The sequence below is a fragment of the Bombus vancouverensis genome, chromosome 6 (genome assembly GCF_051014615.1).
Source record: "Bombus vancouverensis nearcticus chromosome 6, iyBomVanc1_principal, whole genome shotgun sequence".
Taxonomy (NCBI): domain Eukaryota; kingdom Metazoa; phylum Arthropoda; class Insecta; order Hymenoptera; family Apidae; genus Bombus; species Bombus vancouverensis.
The window spans coordinates 17463881-17487786 of NC_134916.1; the positions used below are offsets into that span (position 1 = coordinate 17463881).

At 37.6% G+C, this 23906-nt stretch overlaps 1 protein-coding gene across 3 annotated transcripts in view; it reads left to right on the plus strand.

Annotated features, from left to right (window-relative positions):
* The window catches only part of UbcE2H (ubiquitin conjugating enzyme E2H), a 47612-nt gene that overhangs the window by 8605 nt on the left and 15101 nt on the right, over positions 1-23906 (plus strand). For all 3 annotated transcript variants that reach the window (XR_004464638.2, XM_033339972.2, XM_076619458.1), the window contains exon 2: positions 2467-2543. Coding sequence is in view for 2 of the 3 variants with exons in the window: in XM_033339972.2 (XP_033195863.1) it covers positions 2467-2543 (77 nt within the window). In the remaining variant the exon portion in view is untranslated. The remainder of the gene's footprint in view (positions 1-2466; positions 2544-23906) is intronic.

The following is a 23906-nucleotide window of genomic DNA, read 5'->3' on the forward strand; positions in this document are numbered from 1 at the left end:
CGCCGCGATAGTGCATTTCGCGTTAATTTCTATGTTTATCGTTCGTTCTTCCAACTTGCGCGAGTCGTTCGTGAAAGCACGCAACAATGAAATTCCTCGTACGTACATAGGACGCAAGAAAACGTGATACTTCCGGCTGAGTAATACGTTGGCCGACCCGATATTGCTTTCGCAATTACCACGCCAAGAAAATTATTTCAGCTGACCATGTATCGCGGAACGCGCGAAACGTCCGTTAGTTTCGTTTCTATTTGACTGCGTGGCCGAGGCATGTGCGTTTGTTCCGCGCGTAACGTCGTATATCTCCGGTTTATGCGTAGCCTCGTATATCTCTGGTTTATGCGTAGCTCCGTATATCTCTGGTTTACGCGTAGCCTGCGCGATTGCAACGGAAAACAAATCCACTGATACTGACCAGAATCGAGGATGCTCGCGGATCTTCGATGTAACCTGTTCTTCTATGTAATACAATTCTCTCGTAGACAGCCTCAGGTGAGAGCCGTGTAACGCTCAGCTCGCGTATAAACACTTGCCAAAACAAGAAAGTGGTTCATCGTATGTTGAATAACACGACGCACTACATGGTCGTAATTCGATTTTCCTTTTCAACGATCGAGCTGCTTCGTAGATCTACGCCGGTGTCAAATGACGTCGATTGATAAAAGCGTTCGACGAAGGTGTATGGAGCTTTACGATAGCCATTCTTCGAACACATCAGCTATTTCTTAACCGTTGTAGCTACGATTGTATTTAAAATTCGAAAGTAACGTGTCCATCGGATTATACGCTTTAATTTCAAATCTATTTTTCTTCGGCGTTACGATTCCTCTAATATGGACGAAGATCGTGCTTTCGTTTAATGGTTTCTTTTCATGCACTTATTTCAGTTCGCTCGTAACGCGTGTACCTTGCGAAATATTGTTCACTGAACTTTCTCCAAAGGCAGGCAGTTAGAGTTCCGTTCTTCTGGCTTCGTTCTGGTTATATTGCTTGTTTTCGAACTCGGTTTTTGACCTCGTTCAACGATGCGCGGCTGCGATTCCTTCGCGGTCGTTTGTATTCTCGCGAATTATATCGCCTCGGATCGGCACTAATTTCATGCGAAAATCGTGGTGGTAACGGCGGCGGACGTTGAAGCGGCGCGACGCCACCAGCATCCTGGAGTATCGAGCTAAATAAGAGGAATTAAAAATGAAACGTCGTCGATTAAAATTAAATGTAGCTTGAAATTCTACGGCGCGTGCTTGATAAGCTCAGCAACCGTCGTTCGTTGTGTATTATTAAACGCGAGCGGAAACTTTTGTTTTCCTTTCTTCCGTCGACTTTTTCAACCGTTTACCGCTTTTCCATCCTGAAATTGGATGCGGATTTGAAAGGAACTGTTCCGTTCGGTACATAAAGCCCGAGCCACGTAAGGTATTACAAACTGTATTCTTCGCGACAGAAGCTGTTCTTATTTTCGTGCTTGATCTTTGAAATAATAACGTGGCTTTGAAGTAATATGGGCAAAGGGATTTTTTTACCGTTTTATTCTCGTTTCAAAGTTCTAAAGCCGTTTAAGAGAGAAAATCGTGAAAAATCTCTTTCAGTACACCAATATCGATAGCAATGTCAAAACAGAGTTCTCTCGACGTGTTTTCGTGGAAACAATTTGCCGCAATTTACCTTATTTCCATCCACTCTTTTCCAAATACAAGGTATTACGATACGATCGTTTCTTCAAATTCGTTATAGTCAAGAAAACGATATTCGATATAACTAGCTAAAAATATATACACCGCGTCTCTCGCGTAACTGGGACAAGATGTATCTTTAAAAGACACGTAACATCGATTAACGTAGCTTGATGTAGTATACGATCGTAGTACAACCGGATAGAAGGTGATTCTGCGTGAAAAAAATAAGAAAAAAATTTGCTACAATGTTTTTCCATCGGCGACTATAAATCTATAATCATGTATAGCCTATAACTTATCCGAGTTGCGCGAGACACTTTGCATCGTGTATCTTAATGAAGATTACCATCGATGGTTTTTCTCCGGACGAGAAAATTTGTTTAATGCCGCACCAATGAGTCCAATTGAATCAACATTGTCCAGCTAGTTTGTTTTCGAAAATTTGTAATCCCGGTTGCGTCAAGAACGCACGCGAAGCGTTGCGATTTGCGATCAACTCGACTCTGCTCGGTAGTCACGCGAGCTTCGGTGCGTTTCATCGATTCACGAAGATAACATTACGCCGGACTTCTGACACGCTTCTGCGTTCGCACTTCTTTCCACATCGATTTCCCTCAGTTCATTGCACCGTTTTCTCGTCGACGCTTAAATCTTTGTTCAACGATGTTTTCGCTTTTTATTTGCACGGCCGTTGACCACAAATTGCCTTTTGCATCGCCGATATTATCCCGAAACACCGCGAACAAATTTTCTTACACGTTTATTTTCCTTAACTATCGACCAATTACAGAATAGAAAGTAAGCACGAAGTGACGATATTAGGAGGATTAAACGAATTTTCCGTCAAATTCTACGGACCACGGGGAAGTAAGTACTCCATTAATTTCGTATAATTTTTATCTTAGAATGTAAGTTGCTTCGACCCTTTCGTTCTCGAACTGGTTGTTTAATTCGCTACAGATATTTCTCTGTAATTTTCTCACATGAAAAATATCGGACTCGTACGAATATTTTCACACCTACAAACGTACAAGGATTGTTCGCAAATGGAGTGAAACTTATTTGTAATTCTATGATTAGCTTGCGATGAAAGTAATATTTTAATTTATAATCTTAAATATAGGGTCGTACGATTATCACGAGAACGAGAGGGTTAATGGTTTTAGTGTTAAGACAGGCAACGTATGAATATATTATTGCATATTGATATTCAATTCTTAACTACAACCTTTAATCGCAACTCTTAAGTGAAATAGAAATACGATAATTCTCTAAAGGAAAACAGAGAATTAAATTTTTACAAGTTACAATCGCAATGCTCGACGTAATTGAAAATTATTGCCAGTTTTTACATCCGAGGTATACGCTCCATAACTCTTCGGTAACAGTCGAGGATTGAAATAACACCAGTATCTTATTCGTCTAATCTTTATTGTCTAACGTGGCCGAAAACTGACGTAGAAAAGATTACCTCGCATTTTCTTCTCTGTAGTACAAGCTTCTAACCGATGACGAAGGAGATAGTAAAGATTAAGAAATAGGAAATGCAGTAGATTTTCCTACAGTAAAAATAGACTGACGACTGAATTTTTCTTTTTTACACGTTTCTAATACCAAAATAGGAAGCCTTTGATCTTTAGAAAAGATCGACCTTGGTGTAACCATATAAAACGAGATTCTTTTTAAATGAATAACACTTTGAGCGTAAGAAAAAAAATGAAAAAGTACCGGCACACTTCCTTCGATCACGTCGTTCAATTAACGTTCAATGAGACGCGTTCATACCTAAATATCATTTGCAAATAGTCAATCAATCTTTTATAATCGACATATATTACAATTAAGAAACTCGGAGGGAAAGTATAGTGTATCTTTAACTTATTTAATTAACGTTTCTAATTGATTCAATTTCGTTCGTTTTTCGCGTTAAATGAAAATTCATAACAAACGTCTAGATAAATACAGATGTCTGGGCATTTATCTCGTTGTTGACGAAAAATATCGTATTCGTAACGCTCCTTCACCGAGTAGTGTCCTGTTTCAAAGCGTCACACTGCCAGGAACCGTGTTCTCAGTTCTGGAACTATAATTCTTCGATGATTTAATTATTTTCAAATCTCCTGGCTAATTACGCAGGTGCGTTTAACATATATACATATATCCTACCTGTTGTCGAACGTTGTTGCGTTCGTTTATCGTTATTGCGTCGAACATAAATTACTTAATTTCCCTTCGTGCACCGTTATCGTCGTCCGTCGTTTCCTGGTAACCTTGCGCTGTGGCGAATAATTTATCCTCGAGGAGAAGCGTGGCTCGCGAATCCGTCGCGTTTACGTGTTCATTGTACGTTTCCAGCATTTGATATTCCAAGGTCGCCTGCTCTTCGTACACCGGATACACTTATGTAACAGTGTGTGCATTTACGCTTTCCTCGGCCTGCCAGCTGGTCGACATGCATGCAAAAAGCACTATCGATTGACCGACGTCCAGTGGCAAAAGTTCCTTGACATCGCTTTCGACGGGTTTGCCGATCCAAGCACTAGCCCTGATTCCTCGTATTACCCGCTCGCAATCGAGTTTCATTCAGGTGGCCTGTTTTGTTGCGACCGATTTGATTAAAAGGCCAGAGGCTGAAATTTACGGTAGATACAGGCCTTGAATCGCTTCTTCGTTCGCACGATAATAAGAAACGTTCGTTTTAGTTGTCAGATTCGTTGGAAATGTTGCTATGTTTACTAATCGTCGGATGTTTGTATCAGATGTTTGGCGATCGAAAGGCAGAATTTTAATACGACTTACATTAGTGGAGAAAAGAATTTAATGTAAATATATATATATGTATATACACGAAAATGTAATACGTTTTAAAAATGGCTGGCAAATGCAAAAAGTTTTGTATAAGAGTCGCAAAATAACGTTATAACGATCGGTATTTTTAAACTGTCGAAGAATAGATCGAGAATAAGTAGGTACATGTGATTCTTAAATCAAATAAAAAAGCAATTTAGGCGATATGGGATTAGTTGAGGGTGTTATCGAATTTGAAAGTTTCTATAAAAGGCATTTTCGTATATTTCCCTCGTAGTCTTTGTATTATACGAAGCTTATTTTGCTTATTAGCTTTCATTTGCTATTATTGAGTCAAAGGAGATTCGGTATAGTCTGGATTAATTTATGCCTATCCTTCACTCTCAGCCATACCGTGTATATTCACTATCGTGAGTTATAATTGGCCTACGCGGTGCAAACACACTAAAACATTCTATCGATCGTTACGTTTTCGGATTTAGGTTGTTGTTTATCATCGTTGGAAAGGCCAGCGCGGTATGTTTTTCCTTTTCTCGATGGTTCATAAATTACTTACGCAATGCGAACACCGGTCAAGAAAAACAGGTACAAGCAGTGCATGCTACTTAACGAATCGGTGTGTCCGGGTCGATCGATCCATCGATGGTATCTAGGAATGTCGTGTCACGAAGCCACGTTTATAAAATTAATTTTATTGCTCGTCGAAAATTTCGCTTTTACTCTGATCGTTTGTTTGTTACAGGAATTGCTCTCATTTACGATTTGTATGTTTAATTGTATTATATTTAACTGTATTATATACAGGGTACAAGCGGAAAGGGGGCGATTCTACGCGAAAAAAGAAGTCGAAAATATAGAATAAAAATTTGTCGTTCGAGGCTCTGTTTTCGAGAAAATCGACTTTGAATTTTCGCTCGGTACGCGTGCACTTTATCGCGTCTCGTTATTAACGGCTCTCACTGCAGATCGTTGTCTCGATGGAAAACTTAAAAAAAAAATTTTTATTCTATATTTTCGACTTCTTTTTTCGCGTAGAATCACCCCCTTTCCGCTTGTACCACCAGTTACCAACCACCCTGTATATAACTGAATTGAACGAATAACTGTATACCTGGATATGTCTAATTTCTACCAATAATTGTTATATACAGTGTGTTCAATTTATCTGGGAATGTGTAAACGTCTGTGAAATTATGGGCGATACGGAAAATTGTTTGAAACGAATGTTGTACGATGTCAAGGAGGACACGTCGTATCTACGTATATTTCATTTTGCAACGAACCTTATAAATGTCATGTTTATACTTTCAAATGGAAAGTATATTTTCTTATTTTGTATTCTTGTAGCTTACATCGGAATATTTTCAAAACATTGCTTATTTATTTCTTGTATCTGTCGCATAAACAACTATCGAGATATAAATTCTTTAGAAAGTTGTAGTCTTCCGCATAGTTGTAGCCTTTTTAATGCTGAAACTATAATACCGAAAACGTAGAAGGAAAAACGACTGGTTGTTTTAGAGGCGGTATTTACAGGTAGTATTTAGAGATGGTATTTAATATAAACACACGTACATGAATAATCGGCTCTTTTTAGAGCCACCATGATGTACAAAGTCCGACCGAGCAACCTCCCCGCGGTGTACATTGGATAACGCCAATGCCGGCGGCATATCAAATTTGAAATTTAATATCCGTATAGTAGTTTGCGCGGATGATACGAATAGTACTTTGAAAACTGTTTCGCTGTCGGCTACGGGACCATGGAATAAAAATATATAAATTGCCACTTGAAAATATAAACGTGATCTTTATAGGGCTTGCCAAGGTCATTGCAAGATAAAATACATATCGTCACGGCGTGTCTCTGTTGACATTGTACGTAATTTCTTTCAGATATTTTTCCGTATCTCGCAAAATTTTCAAGATATTTACACGTTTCTAGATAAATGGCTGTACACGCTGTACATATATGCTTGGTTATCAGTCGTAGGATGTATATCAATTGAAAATAGGAAAGCAAAATTTGTATCGATCATTATTTCACTATCGTCTAAATACATTCTTATTATTCATTTCTATTTATTATACGTAATACTCGGCTATCGGCTCAGGATGGATTTTCGGCTTTGCACTTGTAAATACGTTGTTTAAAACAATTAAAAGATCGTTGCTGCGAATGGTTCTATTAGCCCAAGGTCTCACAGCCTCGAAGAATTAATGTCGACGAACATTATCGAAGACTGACTTTAAGATAGACTGTTAAAGAACTATACAGATACAAAAAGTGGATAGAAAAATCAAACGGACATCGAAAACACATCGACTGTTTTGCACTTTGTAATGCGGGTCAAGAGATCATGTTTGATCAAGCTCATGAACAATTTATGTTTACCGATATAAAAGTACATTAATAGAATAATAGAAGAATATTTACGTACGTATAGATATGCGTATAATTTTAAAGTGACGTGGATTGCAGAGGATCGAGCGATCACGGAAAGAATTCAAAGCCGTCGGAAGTTATTTACAAACTTCAGCGACCACACTCGCGGCTACGAGCTTGCTTAACACAACACAATGTTGCTAATTGCTGACGGAGATAATTCTTCGTTGATAATTATTGCACTCAGATAAACTTGAACGACGTCGATAAGCCAGCTCGCCAATCGGCTCGAAACCATCACAGGCACAACCTTAATTAGGAACGTCACGGAAATCGACCTGATTAATTATTTGTTCCTTTCGCTCCGCGAACAACAGATCGCCGATTGTTTAAACGCTCCCTTTTTCCCCTGAATTGTTTTAAATTGATTTGTCGCGCGTATCTCCTCTAACTTTCTCGAAGTCGATTCGTTGCGATTGATAATCCCTAAACAATCCGTTTTACGTATTCTCCACGATAATTTAATCTATAACCTTGTCATTCCAACTTTTAACTTCTTTTCTGCCGAACCCAGAAACCTCCAGTCGTTTCTCCGCCGTACGAAATTGCTGCTTAGAAAATAAATAATACTAAAAACAATAGCAGCGATCGGATCAGAAGGGACTTTTCAACCTTTCATGAGTCACTGGAATGATCCGTGGATTATAAATTCGGGGTTTAAACGAGCTTGATAACTCAGCTTTAAAATAGTAAATCACAACTTCTCTCGGTATTAGTTTCGATATTTACCTCGGAACCGAAGTATCGTAAATCTTAGAGATTTCTTAATACACATTGTTTCGCAAGTTTCATAAAGGTTTACGCCATCGTTGGGGGGTTACACTTTCACGGATGAAGCATTATCAACTTTCGAAGATTCGCGTCGACGTTTTCCATCGAAAGTCCCCCGTGGTGTTTCGATGTTGCTTCGAAACGGGTTATCTGTGTGTCCTGCACGAGTGCACGATAGTTTGTGCAACTTTTCGCGATATTTCAAAACGTACAAAGGCATACAAGGTGATAAAGCTGGTTTCCGCGTCGTTTCACATAAATCGATGTAGTTTTGTAAACGTTCTGTGAAATAAATGGCAATCTAGAGAGAGCTGGAAATAGCAACGATGATAAGACCCGGTTCGATTCAGCTGTATCTCGTTGGCAGTTTTATTTCTATTCCGACAATGAGCAAAAATTGCGTAACACGTGTTACGAGTACGCGGACGGTCCTTATTGCACTGGTCTTCTTTTTTTCGCTATTGTCATGGGTTAAACGACGATGCCTCGTTTTCTGCCACGGAATACTTCGGAAAAAACGGCTGTAATAACAAGAGCGCAAAATCTTCGTGTCAAGGATATTCCAAGAGTTAATTAGCAAGTTGAAACATCGCACATTGCTAAAGATTTCGTCGTTTCGTTTCTGAAAACATTCTGCTATACAGTTAGATATCCAATATTTTCCAAGATATCTACGATTGAAATTTCACTGCGTTGAAGTTTCAAAAATATCGCTTGAAGGGATTACACAGTTGAGCTAAATCTCGTATTTTGCCCACAACGTGTACATACGTTACCAATTTGAAAAAAATTTGAGTCTTCCATTGAACTCAAACATCTCAAAAAAAAAAGAAATGTTAACTCTCGATACCTAAAATATTCTGCTTTGGTAAAAATTCCATTAAAACATACAGGTAACTGCTTTCGATACCTTCGGCATTAATTTTGTATTAATAACAAAATTGGAGAGTAATAGGATACTTAATGTAGCTGCAATTAGGAAAGTGATTGTAGATTTCTGGCAAGAGGTTGTCCTCTGGTCGTGGAAACGTCTTGAAAAGCGAGCAGCATAACGAGGCGCGGCTGTTTGCTTTGGAATTAATTGAACCTCTTCGTCTTGTTCGCCGGGCTGAACATTAGCATTTCACGTCGCCTCGGAAGAGTATACCGATTGAGTTGGATCTAGCCAAGAGAAGGTAACGGTATCGTTGGATGGAGGAAAAACGTTGCAACTTCCTCGAGGCTTGCTTGGACGAAGCGCCTGCATCTGGTGTTTTCCTCCTCATCTACACGCTAATTGCACGGTCGTGTTAGGTCGTCAACTAGAAGTTGTTGGAAAACAAACGATCGTAAAAGTAGTTGTAGGAGGACTGATAAGATTAACAGCGTTACATTACATGTGCAACACGTGGGCTATCTAGTTGGCTGTTCGCGAGCACTATAATTATAGAAAGTTTTCTTTCGTTTCCCCGTATCTTCTTCGTATCATTTTCAGACGACACTGCGTGTGCTCGATTTTCGATGGCACTGTGTTTTACGAGAAACTAAATTTTTCACGATTTCCTGTCCTAGGGGAGAGACCCTCAGTGGTGTTGTGTTCCTTAGAGGATCAACTTTCGACGGCGTTGTATCCCATGGAGGTAATTTTCGATGGTCCTATATTTTACAGAAGTAGGTAGAATTTTTAATAGCGTCGTATCTCATAAAAGTTACTTTCGATGATGCTAGGACAAGATTTTCAGTAACAATATGCTTTACGAAGAATTCTTTTCTTTATAAAGAACAAAGTTTTCGCTAGCATCGTACTTTACAAGGAGCGAAATTTTCAGTAATATTTATAGGAAAGTCGCGGCAAAGAAATACGATAGGTTACGCGTGTCATTCTTAAAATTCAATATACGAGATCGGTCAATATCACGTTACGAACACTGTCTTTTTATTCGACTTTGAGGTTAAATATTTTTGTCAGTCTCTCAAATATTTCGGAAATATCGATCGTCCTAATACTACGTAATCGCACAGATTTTTTTCTCTTCGCAAAACCTCACGAATCCATTACCTATTTTTAAAAGCTTCGTATTTTCCGATTCAACAGACTGACCTGCTTCTCAACTACGTCATATCAAAGAATTCTCTTCTAACCATTTTTAGGTATTCTTCTTAATCAAGTTTCTTTTTTAACCAGTTAATCGATCAATTTATAACTACAAGGCAACAGATCGACTCGAGATGCTTACCTTAACCGAGCAACGTAAAAGTTAGAAAACCAAGAAAAAATGTATTTATCGTGTTTTTCTAATATAATCTTCGTGTCGCGATAAAGTCAGAATTTTTCATAACGTCGTATGCTACAAGGAACAGTCTTCTGCAAGCTATCCCACAGAGAACAAAATTTCCTATGGCGTCTCGTCTCACCGTTTCTCGGTATGGCGTTGTGTCTCAGCGTGAGCCACTTTCGTCAGCACCACGCACGCGATTTCCATCAACGTAACGAGCTACTCAGAAGGATCTGTCCTTCGCAAATAAAACCAGTAACCGCAACAACATCGGGCCAAGCAGAACGCGAAAGAACGCGCCCCAGTGACGCAGCCAGGCCTTTGATAAAATCAATTTGGTCCCATTCCACTAGCCTGTGGTCATTTTTCTCCGACACGTTCCATCGTGTATACGTACGTACATAGATCGGGGCGTGCGCACCATCTACGTTTTACTGCACAAAGCATAGTCGTTTGGAAATGCCTGTAAACGAGCGATCGACGATACACATCGGAGATACCGTGTTCCGCACAGTGACCCACTTTAACAGCCCTCTAATACGCCCCAAGATTCTGTTCGACACTGATGCTAAAAACCACGCAGCTTTATGCCTCCTATACGTGACCGTACTACCGGATACTGCAGGAATGTACATTCAGGAAATGGATTCAGTGGACGTTAACGACTCTCGACACTTCTAAGTCCAGCTGTTTAATTTTGTTTAATTCTTTGGTGCATAGCGGAGCAGAAAGTGTTCCGCCTTGTTCTTATCTACTTCTACAGGATGTCTCGGCTGAAATTATCACCTTGATTTTTTTCATTATTATTATTTGCAGTGAGAAATGTTCGAACGAAAGTCGTATGGTTCAACAGGTTGCATACTTTTAATGTTATTAGCTTTTTCGTGGGTGAACGCGTTAAGCAAGTATGAGGGTCGACTTTGATGTTTTAAACGAAATCGTATATTCTGTAATGAACTAATGGATGTAGGTATCCATCTCCTACATAGTAACATTTTTACAACGAAAACCATTAGGAGATTGATTTTTCTCATTATTATTATTTGCAGTGAGAAATGTTCGAACGAAAGTCGTATGGTTCAGCGGGCTGCATACTTTTAATGTTATTAGCTTTTTCGTGGGTGAACGCGTTAAGCAAGTATGAGGGTCGACTTTGATGTTTTAAACGAAATCGTATATTCTGTAATGAACTAATCGATGTAGATGTCCATCTCCTACGCAGTAACATTTTTACAACGAAAAGCCATCAGGAGATTAGAAGATTAAGTCGAATTTGCTAAATTTGGTCTATGACTGAGAATATCGCTTCGCGTTTCTCCTTGTCTTTCATACAGTGGTATGGAAAAGTTTCCGAAGCTTCTTTTTGTGCTATTTTTATGTTACGAGAAATAAAGAAATAAAAAGCATGTAGATATGTAGAGGGTGTTTTCATGTACGATTCTGTTAATTATCGAGTATTAAATATATCTCGCCATAAAAGTTATCGTATTCATCCAGAGTTTTTAAGAAAAATATCAAATAGAGCCCAAATAATTCTTTGCCAACTACGTGGAAAAGTTTCCGGAAATGACTTGATATTGGTTCTATTTGACTTTCGATGCAAGCTCATTCTCCGCTATACAGCGGAATTATAAAGCGAATATGGTTGTCGTTGTGAAAATACAAAGTATACTCAACACGACGAAAGGCGTAGAAAATACGAATATCAATATTTGTTCTTTAATCATTTTTCGTCGAAAAAAAAGGCGAAACGTTACAATCTATCGCAGATATGTTATCGTTGGTGAAGTCTACGATCTATCATGTACATACAATGCGTATTTCTTTATCTATCGTAACACCGAAAGAGCTTCCGGAAGCTTTTTCACGCTACTGTACATTCAATTTGACAAATTGAATTTAAATCATCTCCTAAACATCTCGACCAGTTGTATCGATCAGTGCATTAAAAGATATACGATTTAATAAATTAATAATTACAAATAACGAAAAGATCAAAGTTGATCTTCGTAAGTCCTTGACCCGTACATCCAGAAAGAAGCTAATGGCATCGGAATATGCATCCCTCGAAACCATTCGCTTTCATTCGGACATTTCTCGCTGCGAATAATAATAATGAAAGGTAAAAATAATAATAATAAAAAAAGAAGATCAAGGTAACTTCAGCCGAGACACCTTGCGTATGCACAGTGGAATGTTTCATGTCCCACCTTGAAATATTAACTCTTCGCGGTCGGTATATTTTTCTGATGGCACTACCGCATAATCGAAGCGATATATTTACCATCGTCATAGAGAAGTCGATAGAAGACAAATTTCTTAATGCTGCCACCGTGGTGATATCCGACTTCGAAGAGAAATTTTCAATGCTTTTCACTTTTCTGTTCTGCCTACGATATTATTAGGAAGAACAATTTCATTGTGGTAAGAAGGTTCAAAGTTATAGCGAAGACATCACTGTTACGTCATTGTTTCTGATAACCAGGTCTTGGTTTGTCTACTTGCCCCGTGGTTCGTCAAATACCCGTATAATTCATAGTTAGAGGGCCAAGAGGAACAAACAACTTGTCTAATGGAGTGTACGAAAATAGATGGGGCAGTAACAACAGTGTTTACGTATCTCCTTTTCCCTTGAGTGTATCTTCTATGATTTTCTATTCGAGAAATTCAACGTTCCTATGTTTAGAATCATTTTTCTATTCTATCTATATTTCTATTACGAAAAGAACTTCGATACGAAAAAATTCGATTGACAAATCACAAATTCGCTTCTTATCTGTCATTGTTTCTCTGTTCTTCGTCTATTATTTCAAGTAATAGCAATGGAAAGTAAGCTTTTTCTCGAACAACGCGGTATCGGTTCCATTCAATCGCAAGATTAATTTTGACGCAGACCCTGAAATTACATCGCCCCACTCGTTGCTTGCCAGAGAGGGACAAGCGTTCTTCGCTTGTCTTTCCGTTTCCATTAATAGTTCACAGCCGCGTTGTTGCACGCGTTCTCGAGCTCGATCGACGGACAGATTCTTGACGTTGTCCGTTGCCAAATGTACCGTAATTGCATTTTAATTGCTTGCCATTTCTCAGCCAGGAGAACGAACTGCGTCGACCAATTTTGTTCGACTATTTTTCTACCAACGATTGGGAATTCGAAGTTGTAAATTACGATGCCAATAGTTTGAACGACTCGAAGCTCGACAGTGTCGTTTGACGTTGTTTCTGCCTGTGGAATACCAGACTCGACTGCTTGACGCCAAAAGTACATTCATAAAAAGAAAAGTCGACGAGGTTCTCCCAGCCAAGAAACTGCCGACATAATTTATATGTAAATACGGTCGTCACGTTCGTTTACATCGAAATCGAAATCGAAATTGTTCCCCCTTTTGCAATCTGTTTTCAACAGATTGGTTACGTTGAAAGTATCTTTGAGTAATTTTGATAAAATACTCTTTTACGTCTTATTTTCGATGACGCGCTTACGTTTGAACGAGGTAGGAATACGACAAATTTAGCTTACGAGTACAATTGTACCGAATTAAATCTCTTAATTTTCCAGGTAAAATGAGATTATAATTGAAATCTGTTTCATATAAATTCGCAATCTCTTTCGAATGATTTGATCGTGCTGGCAATATCTTGAATAATTTCCATCTTTTATTTAATCTAACGAAGTAACCTTACGAAGATTCAGGTTTCATCGGTTTTAATTTAAGTTTCTTCAGTTTGAATTAAAACAGAATTATAACACGAAATTGAAATTATTCTCGTTCGCAGATCGTTTTTAACGGACTAGTTGTTGAGAAACATCTTTCCGTAATTTTGATAATATACGTTTGTATATTTTACTCGATTTAGGATCAAACAAAAATACGAAGATCGAAGCTTTTTAACTTTCCGGTTATAGAAGTAAAATAATTCTATCGATCAAGTTCTTTCGAAGAGCGTCGTCCGATTGTTTCCATTTTTGCTAGATCGCGATGAAAGCATTCTGTCTTCTTGGCAAAACAAATTTATTAATCGAGATTTATAAGACTGAGTCGATGTATTTTTGCCAGTGACCTGCTACTTACGATACAAAGGTTTGGATTTCGCTCGAACAGAATTCTGCAGTCTTACAATTCGACTCCATAAATTCTAAAATGGAGTTCGCTGTAGGTTCTCGGTCGGGACAGGTTTTCTCTTCTTGGCAATCGACGCAAAACAAATGTGGTCACGGATTTCGTAGTTGGAATGACGTGTACACATTTATCAGCGAAAAAGCCAATATTCTTTTTATTTGAAAAAGAAAAGGAAGGCAGCTCGCTCCCTTAAACTTTTGAGATAAAATCAATATTTATCTCGAACTTGCGAAACTACATCTTCGATTTGGCTGAACTTTGAATGAGATGCGAGAAAATAAGTTGAACGTTTACTGCTTTTCGATTCGTCAAATTCGAAACAAATTTATTTGCTGTCAGATACAAATCGTTCTTCTATTTGTTCGAATTTACAATTAATCTGTCGATTCATCGGAATTAAGCCAGTTACGTAACAACAATACTTCACCTAAGGTTATTATTTTATTACATTTTAATCTAATAAACACGAACCAATGAAACAACGCGGAAACGCAAAATTATCCAGACAGTTTATCTTGTCTTATATTGTCTTATCGAAGCGTTGACAATTTTCTAGAATCATAGACACAGATTTATTAACAATAGACATAAAATATACAGAAAGAAAAATGTCTATGTTAAAAATTTTTTTTTTATTTAGTTGTTTACATTCACAATTTGTCCGATTTGGACATTTGGTAGAATTTTTTGGCTGTTTGATCGCTGCTACAAATGTTTCAATTTTTCCAAACTTCGTAAAAGCGTAGAATCTAATCGATAGACGAAATAATGACAAAAAATATATCAATCCAGTCGTCATCGAACATCTTTTTCCAATTACAACGTAGAACTTGGTAACGTAAATTAACGAGGAGAAATTGCAAATATAACGTCGACTCTTTGTAAGTTAATCGACGAAATTCACGATCAAGGTCTCGCGTACGATTTTAATCGGTCATCATCCAACGAAACACGCATAATGCGTGTTTTCCGATGCGTTGCGCATCTGTCGTAAATATAAAAGGTCGGTCACCTCTCCTTATCGGCGTCGTTGCACGAATATTAATTGATCGACCAGTCGGAATGATCGTCTCTCGTTGGTGTACCCTAGGGAAAACGTTCTTGCGAAACGTTCGAGCTATTAAAATCAATGGGGCTTCCTCTATCTCGTAAGTACAACGACCGCGAAATTCTTTCTTTCGCCTGTTATTTCGTTATTCTTGATGTTCTTATTCTCTCGTGACGTAGCTTTTAATTTCCGTTGCCATTGCGTTATAATCACGTTATTTTCGATCTTTTGCCGTGTTCTCGATGGCTCACTTTACGTTTCACGTTTCTTCGGCTCGCGTTTCTTCGCCACTTCCTTTCTTTGTTGGCTTTCCTAACGACTCCTGCTTTCGAATTGCGTTCAATTTCTTAGTAATTAATCTTATTAATTAGGATTACACCTGTCGCTTTCTAACGTACACTTAAAGATTTTAACAGATACAAATTGTAGAAATTCGAACGATATACTGAAAATAGATATAGGTATATACACGTAATCATTTTTTCGTCCGAATATCAATTTTGTCAGAAGCATGTGTATGCTTCTTCTTATTATTACAAAGAACGAAAGGTATCGGGCAAGGTGGAATTCGTTCGTAGTCGTTGGTCGGCTGTTAGTTCTATTATCGTTGGCTGATACGTCGTTCGAGATCATTAACGATAGCACGAGCTCATTATGTAACAGACGGCTATCGGATAAAAGTTTAATTACCGATAGGAGGATGGTAATTTATTTCTAACTAGCGTTACAGACAGAGTTTAGATTAGTTGATTAATATAGCATTGATATTTGTGTTATTTTGTGCTCTGCGTCGTTTCATGCTCAATTTAGTCTTATATTGAATTTTCCCTTAAGGGGTTAAAAGTATTCTTGATTAAACGAGAGCAAAATTGGAATATAGAAGTTCAAGAGCCGTAGCAGGATTACGAGAAACGCTGTAAAATGAGTAAAGAATAAAGAATAAAATTTACGCTTGCTTTATTTGAATATTTTCTGGGTCGAAATAATCAAGAATTTACATGTACATACATAATATACATGTATTACGTGGAACTATATGACTATAACGTCTATTTCGCTGTGAAACTTTTATCGTGACGAGTTTCATCGACCTGCAGTGATCAGAAAAATCGCGTTACTTGTAAAGTAACCTAATAAAATTAATCGAAATATGGCTTCAATTGCAGGTAAGATATTCGATTAGATAGCAACAATGAATCGCAATTACCTTCGGTTTTCACGTGGAAAATGTACAGCTGCAGCGTTCACTTTTCATGCATCTCTCGCTTAAACGTATAATTTAAAGACTAAAATTAAAAGGATAGCGTAGAACCGAGCATCTACTTCCGGAATGACGGATATTAAGAGTGTTTTGTACGAAACAAGACTTTAACATCTTCTATGAATAAGAATTGAGCAGTCTATTTATCGTCTGCTCGAGTTGCCCCGTCGAAAGCTAGAAAATTTATGCTGCTTTTCCTCAAAGCAGCCCACGGACGTACGACTCGCGATTTGCGACGAATATTCGCAAAATGGACGCATGAGAAACAATCGTAAAATTCGTACGCGGGAATCACGGTCGTAAATGTTTTCTTAGGACACAATGGAGCTTTTCATCAAGCTGTTACGATTTTATTAGCTTTTGTTGCGAAAGACACTTACTGGCTATGATTTTTTATTTTTTTTATTTTTTTTTTTTTTTACTTAACGACTGAAGAAGTTGCAACAGCAAGCAAGCAGCTACATTTTGTACACATTGACGTTGATGATTATTACGTTTGTTGACTTTATATAATTTTTTGTTTTATGAGAACGCAGGGAAGGATATACATACGGTTCGATTAAAACAACGTGCATGATATCGTTAGGAAAGTTTCTTGGAAAATGAAAAAAGTGTCTTCCATCGTTGCATCCAATTTTGATGCTCAAACTCAAACTCGAATTTAAATGAACACACTGAAACTGTATTTATCGGAAACGAAAAAGCGGCGTACGTTCTAAATTCAACGGATGCGTTTACTACCGATATACGTAACTACAAATTTATAGTACGTTTGGAAGAAAACATAGTTTTCTATTCGAATTGCTGGAAACTCGAACTGTCTCCTTACAATTGCAATATATTTAGTTATGTTTTTCTTTCAAAAATGAAACTCAAACAAAAATAGAAATATCGTTTCTTATCTTTATATTTACTTCTTCATTGATATTGACAATCTTGATTAAAGTACGTGCTATCAATATGATCAAAGTTATTACACTTTGTCGCTCTTTCTGATCGATCAACGCGATGGCAGTTGTGTTTTAAACATATATTTATTTTAACTAATTCTCGTGACCGATGAAATTTCTTTTCGCTAGTTCTCGAAGTGTTATTATTCACATCGAAACGTAGGAACGTAGGAACGTAGAGATATAACGTAACCGCCGTAATGTTATCACAGTGGCCGAGGAATATCGTGATTATACATGTTATTATACATTGTGCTCATGTGCGTGTCACTCGATTTACCAGAGGTTTATATCGTGTAAACAAGTCTCGCAATAGCATACCGTGGATTTGATGAGGATTTTACATATTATTCGTGGTACGGTCGTATTTAGGAAGGTTTCGCGTTAAACTCGCGAGAATCGATGGGAAATCGTGTGCATACATAATCGAGCGTAATATTTTTAGAGATCTTTTCACTCTCTTTAACGTGGTGCTGTTTGAAAGTTACATAGAAAGTATTCCCAGATTTTGAAAATTTGATTTCTATTTATTACTTTACTATCGCGTTTCATCGATATACGTGCCATTGATTCATTTATGAAACGATTTATTTATAATAATCGTTAGTTGCTAATTTTATTATTAAGAAAGTAATTGCATTGTTAGACGGTGGATTGTTATGCAAATTTATATTTGCATGAATACCGAAGAAGCGAAACCCGAGTAAGGGTTTGTTTCACTTTAGATGTTATAACGAGAACTTTACGTTAGAAATTTTATACCTTTTTAAATATCATGTTTACTCCGCACAGTCTCGTACATTTCCTTGCAAAAACATAATAATCCACCGTCTGTTTATTATATTCTGCTACTTTTGCAACGTTACCCAATAAGCTTTGAAACGGGTGAACACTTTTTGAAAACTAGTTTACAGCAATTAAAACATGCACTCAAATTATGCTAGCGATAAAATGAAAGTATCAAAATAAATTCAAAACGTTTAAATAACATGTTAAAATAAAAAGCTGCAATTCATTCTAATTTCTCTTCCCATAAGCGAACAAAACTCTTGTTGTATATACGGAAGACAGATGTCGAATTATATTGTTTGTGGATAAACGAATGGCGAGAATCTGCGTTGTTTCTCGAAGGTAACTTCACGAAGAAAACTAGTTGATTGACCCATAGTTAAGCCATAAACTTCGCGATACACCTTTTAATTAGCAATTCGAACTTGCAAACTCAAACTGGGTACGAAGGATCGCGTTCAACGATGGGTAAAATTGTTGAAGCTAGAAATCAAATTTATGGAGCTCTTTTTAACCGGGAAACTTTATTGCTCATTAAAATGCACGAAATTGTACGCTAAAACCTTAATGGCATCTCGGAGCAAACGTGTTCTGCCACCCTCGGATAATCATCAAACTCGGATGTTTCAAATTACCGACAATCCCCTAAAAAAACAAAAGTGAAACAGTCGAGAGAAGAAGAAAAGCAAAGAGATAAGAAAAAATGTCGATGGAAATCGAGCTATTAATCCTAATCTTAACTCGTCTGCGTTCCTCAAACTTTTTACGTTTCAATCTCATCTTAATTTCACTGGAGAAAAGAAGTTTAATGTTTTGGGGAAATCATCGATATATATAATTGAGACAAGAAATCGTGCAGATCACGCGGTAATGATTCTGTTACATGTTCCTCAAATTTAAGAAATTTTTCGAACGTTAGAAAAATATGATTCGATCGAAAACGATTCAGAGAACGATTAGAAGATGATTAATTTAATAAAACAAGTCTCTAGAACCGTCGATAAATCCTTCGGAAATGAGAGAAAGATAAACAGGAGAAAAAAGGAGGAAACGATCGAACAATAGCGTTGATCAAGTAATTAATTACATGTATATTTACAACATCAAATAATTAAGATTACCAACAAGTGCAAAATAGCGAAGAGATAAGCATAGAAAACCGACGAAAACGATATTGAACCGACGAAAATAAAGTGAGAGGGAAATTATTTAAAAATCAAAATTAATAGCGAACGATCGAAATCGCATTAATTCTAGATTTGACGTGATTGATATTAATGAGAAATTGCAGATTGCGTGCCCCGGGAAACGTTTTCCACCTTCTCCGCCTGTTGTTTTTCGTTTCTATCCCGCGCAAGCCATTCTGTTCAGCGATGTTTCCACGATCCGAGCTTTCGATTCTTTTCCCAGGCCGCGGCAAGAACACTAGCAATTGCTTTCGAGGCTTTATCGAGATATTGCCTCGCGGAGAGCCGCCAGTGAGATATCGTGGCCTGGGGTAATTGCATTTTACCTTTTCTCGAAACGCGCTTTCACGACACTTTGCATCTGCACAAGAACGAGCACAGGGATCGATCGTGCTGTATGACGTGTGTGTACGTGCAAGAACGAGCTCTTTCATATGGTACAGAGACTCTTTTTTCCTTTTTTTAATCCACTTCAACTGTTAGTTAATTGTCACGTTGCACAATGCGGCATTTGAACGAGGGTTCGGTACAAAAATCAAAATTCACTGGCTACGTTCGCAGGCCCGCATGTTCGTAGCTCACGTTCGTAGTTTACGTTCGTAGTTCACGTTCGTAGTTCACGTTCGTCGTTCACGTTCGCGGATCAGGTGTAGGCTACATTTGTACGTTTGCAGGCGACGTTTGCCACGTTCACATTGTCTGGACAATTTGTCCACATTGTCACGTTCCACGGTACGACATTTGAATGAGAATTCGGAACAGAGGTAAAAAAATGCATTTAATGTGCAGCTTTCCTGAAACCTGATAACAGGAGATCGAATCTTTGTATTTTCCGTACTGTCTGGTTCACTTGAAGTATCGTGAACGCTTATTTCTTTGTCTAACTATCATACACGCGGTGACGTTTAAGTAAATAGCGCCGATGCCGGAAACAATCTTTCCATTTTTTCGTAAGCGCCATGCGAAAATTATTTATCTTTCCTTCCGTTCCGTCCAATATTGTGCTGGCGTTCAAAACAGACCAAAGAACAGAACTTTTGCGTAGCTTAAAACATTTTTCTTGGATTATAAGCGTGGCCAGAAATCCACTCTTCGACCAAGTCGAGATTACGAATGGATTTCGCTAAAAAAATGAAGAAAATTCGGTGTAACAGTTTGTAGGAAGAAAATGATATGACAATGTAATGCAAAACCTACTTGGAGTAGAATAATCAAAATTACAGGATGGCTTGGACCGTCTCTTTCTCAAATAGATCTTCGAGGAAGGAAAGAATTTTTTAAATTGGATAAATTAAATTTTTGTGGTAATTATTGTTTACATTTACGTTATTTATAGACTGATGATATCATCGAGTAACAAGATTAAGATGGAACGATGATTATTTCGATTTTTGTCCACTGTATGCCGCACTATGCGTTGCTTCGATTTCCTTATGGAATCAAAGGAAGCGACGAACGATTAATTTTGGCATTTAAACGACGTGTTGGAAATCCAACTGCATTGGAAATTCGGTTTATAATATTTTCTCTTGTATAGGTTTATTTTAAAGTGGTCGCAGCAACGATAGAATCATTAGCGTCAATTTGGTTTGTGATATTGTCTGCATTGATTTATAGTATTGTTTGTAGAATTCGAAATAACAGACGATTAATTTGTATACGACAGAAAGGGATGAAAATTCAACAGCATTGAAAATATAATCTATATGTATATTCACAAAATCGAGTTAATAAAATCGTGATTGTCGATGTAACAGAGGATTTATTTATGTACAAAAAAATGGATTGGAAATTATTATAAATTGTATCGAAGGTTCGGTGTATAATATTTCCTGACTTCACCTAGAGTATTATTCGTAGATTTGGAAGTAATAGATGGTTAATATGTGAACGAAAGGAGAGAAAGGAACAGCATTTTAAAAATTCAATATTATTTTGAAAATTATTGGTAGAATTGGAAATAATTCACGATGAAGATGTAACAGAGGAACACCACAATATACATAATTACAAGTGTAATTGTAATATCGCTGGTTTTAATCAAGTGAATATAGATTTTGCGATAAATCTTTGAAGAAACACTGGAACACCAAGGTCAGTTCTATTAAATGTTCAACAACGTCAAAGACACACCTTATTAAGTCATCGCAAAATTGAGTCAGCTTTATAAATTCTACTACCGTAATACAGTTAAACAACGATTCAAATTTTTGTCCAAACGAAACCACACCTGGGTAATCGTGAAAATCGTGACAAGAAAGATAGGACGAAAATAGTTGAGAAAATTCCCACCCTTTAATGGTCGACCCACTAGTAACTCCCTTATCAGCTTAAAAACGCATAGACTATTTAATTTTCACTTTCCTTTTTTTTTTTTTCTCGATGCGTCTAAATTGCTGCGCTTCCAGCTGACCCAGTTTCCACGCAGAAGCTGTTTGCGTCACACTGCAAATTATGTTGTGCATAAGGGTCCCTCTCCACCACCCCTATGTAATCTCGTAGAACTGATCGCGAGCATGTGCTAGGTTCGAGTGATTATAAGGCCATCGAAGGATTAAATACTCGTTTAACGAGATTTCGTTTCATCGTTCGATGTTCGACGAACGCGAATTCGTCGTCCACGCGACATGTTGTACTTGCTCTCATAAGTTGGATATCCATTGGTCACGTAAAATGTTTGCTAACGTTTGCGAACATGTATTTGCTTTTCGGTTGGGACGCGAAGCATAGATGGACGATAAATAGAGCCGCGAACGATTATTGCGCACATTTGCGAATTTTCAGAGTAATTTCGATATTTCAAAGAAAATTTGCCGTTTATTTGTATTTGTGCGTGCTTGCAGGTCGATACTTAATATACTATTTTATGCTTGCGAATACGTATTTATGGGGAAAGTATGTTTATTCAACTATAGCTGTGGCAAAGGTTTGCAAACGTTTCCGGGTGTTTGTGAATGTAAATTTGTCTCGGCTGAGACACGTAGCATTCACGGACGACAAATAACCGAGAATGATTAGGAGCGTCTGTAATCGTGCAGAGTAATATTGGTGTATCAAAGAAAATTCGCTATTCCGTTGCATTCAATAGAGGTAAATGTCTGAATGGTTCCGTTATTAATGATCTTTTACTTTAAACTTTCCGCCTCTTCCTCCGCTTCATCATTTTTATCATTCTTCAAATTTGTCCGCTGAGAATTTCCTTCGCGTTTCACTGTCCTAGGAAATTAACGCTAAATACCAGGCTTTCGTTTTCTCAATTAATAGCAACATTCAAGCGTCTAAGCGAAATTATTGAGATTTATCGACAGAAACATGATTATATACAGGGTGGTTGGTAACTGCTGGTACAAGCGGAAAGGGGGTGTTTCTACGCGAAAAAAGAAGTCGAAAATATAGAATAAAAATTTAAAGATTTTAAAATTTTTAAAATTAAAAAAATAACGTCAATCGAGACAACGATTTACAGTGAGATCCGTTATAACGTACCGCACGCGTACCGAGCGAAAATTCAAAGGCGATTTTCTCGAAAACAAAGCCTCGAACGAAAAATTTTTATTCTATATTTTCGACTTCTTTTTTCGCGTAGAATCACCCCCTTTCCGCTTGTACCACCGGTTACCAATCATCCTGTATATTCTTATCTATTTTCATAATGTTGCTTTAATTCGTACCAGCTATGTTTATATCGTATATTGTATACGTTATAAATCGGTGGTTGCAGTGTCGATGTAACGATCGCATCAAACAGCTGTAAACCTACGAATGTTCATAGTTGATCTTACATCACAACAAAGAAATAAATATACAGGAAGCGTATATAATAAAGAGCAATCATAGATAAAACAAAAATGAGTAGAGAATACAGCAGCCCACTGTACTATTCGAGGATTAAGAATGCACGGTTTGATGGATACTCGGTTTAACGAAGAAGGCGTTGAATACTCGTCAGCGTATGATATGGGTCTGCATGGAAATTCGAGGCAGAGTCGTGTTCAATTATGCATCGAGATGAAAAGTTTGCATCGAGCTTATGGTATAGAGCATGCACGATGTTCGACGAACTTTCCACGATATTCTCAGCGTACGTCGCCGGCGTGCACTTATCCGACGTTTCGAAAATTTAAAGTAAGACGTTTCTCTTCGCAATCCTCTTAAACGTCTCGTCGAAGATTTCATTTCCTGCTCGTAAATCTTCGTCGCTGTTAAACGGTGCGCACGTGCGAAACTAGCATCCGATAGAACTACGTTAATGGATGTATTTCTATTTTACAAGGGAATTCCAAACGTCGCGTCAATTAACCTGACTCCATCTACCCTTTCGAATTCATTATTGCTTCCTTTCTGCGTTTAATTCTTTCTTTCGTGATTTCTTTTCTGGCTACGTATACTGACGAGCAAGACGAAGCACATAATCTGTATCTGATAATCTTTTATAAATTGAAGCTAAAGATAAGATTTAAGTATCATTTGTTGTGCCTGATTACAATATTTAATTTCTCCAGGGAGACTGATACATAATATATATTTAATTTTCCTTAAGATAAGCGCATAAGTACAGTCTCCCTATAGGAGATATAGCGAAGGTCATTGTGAATGA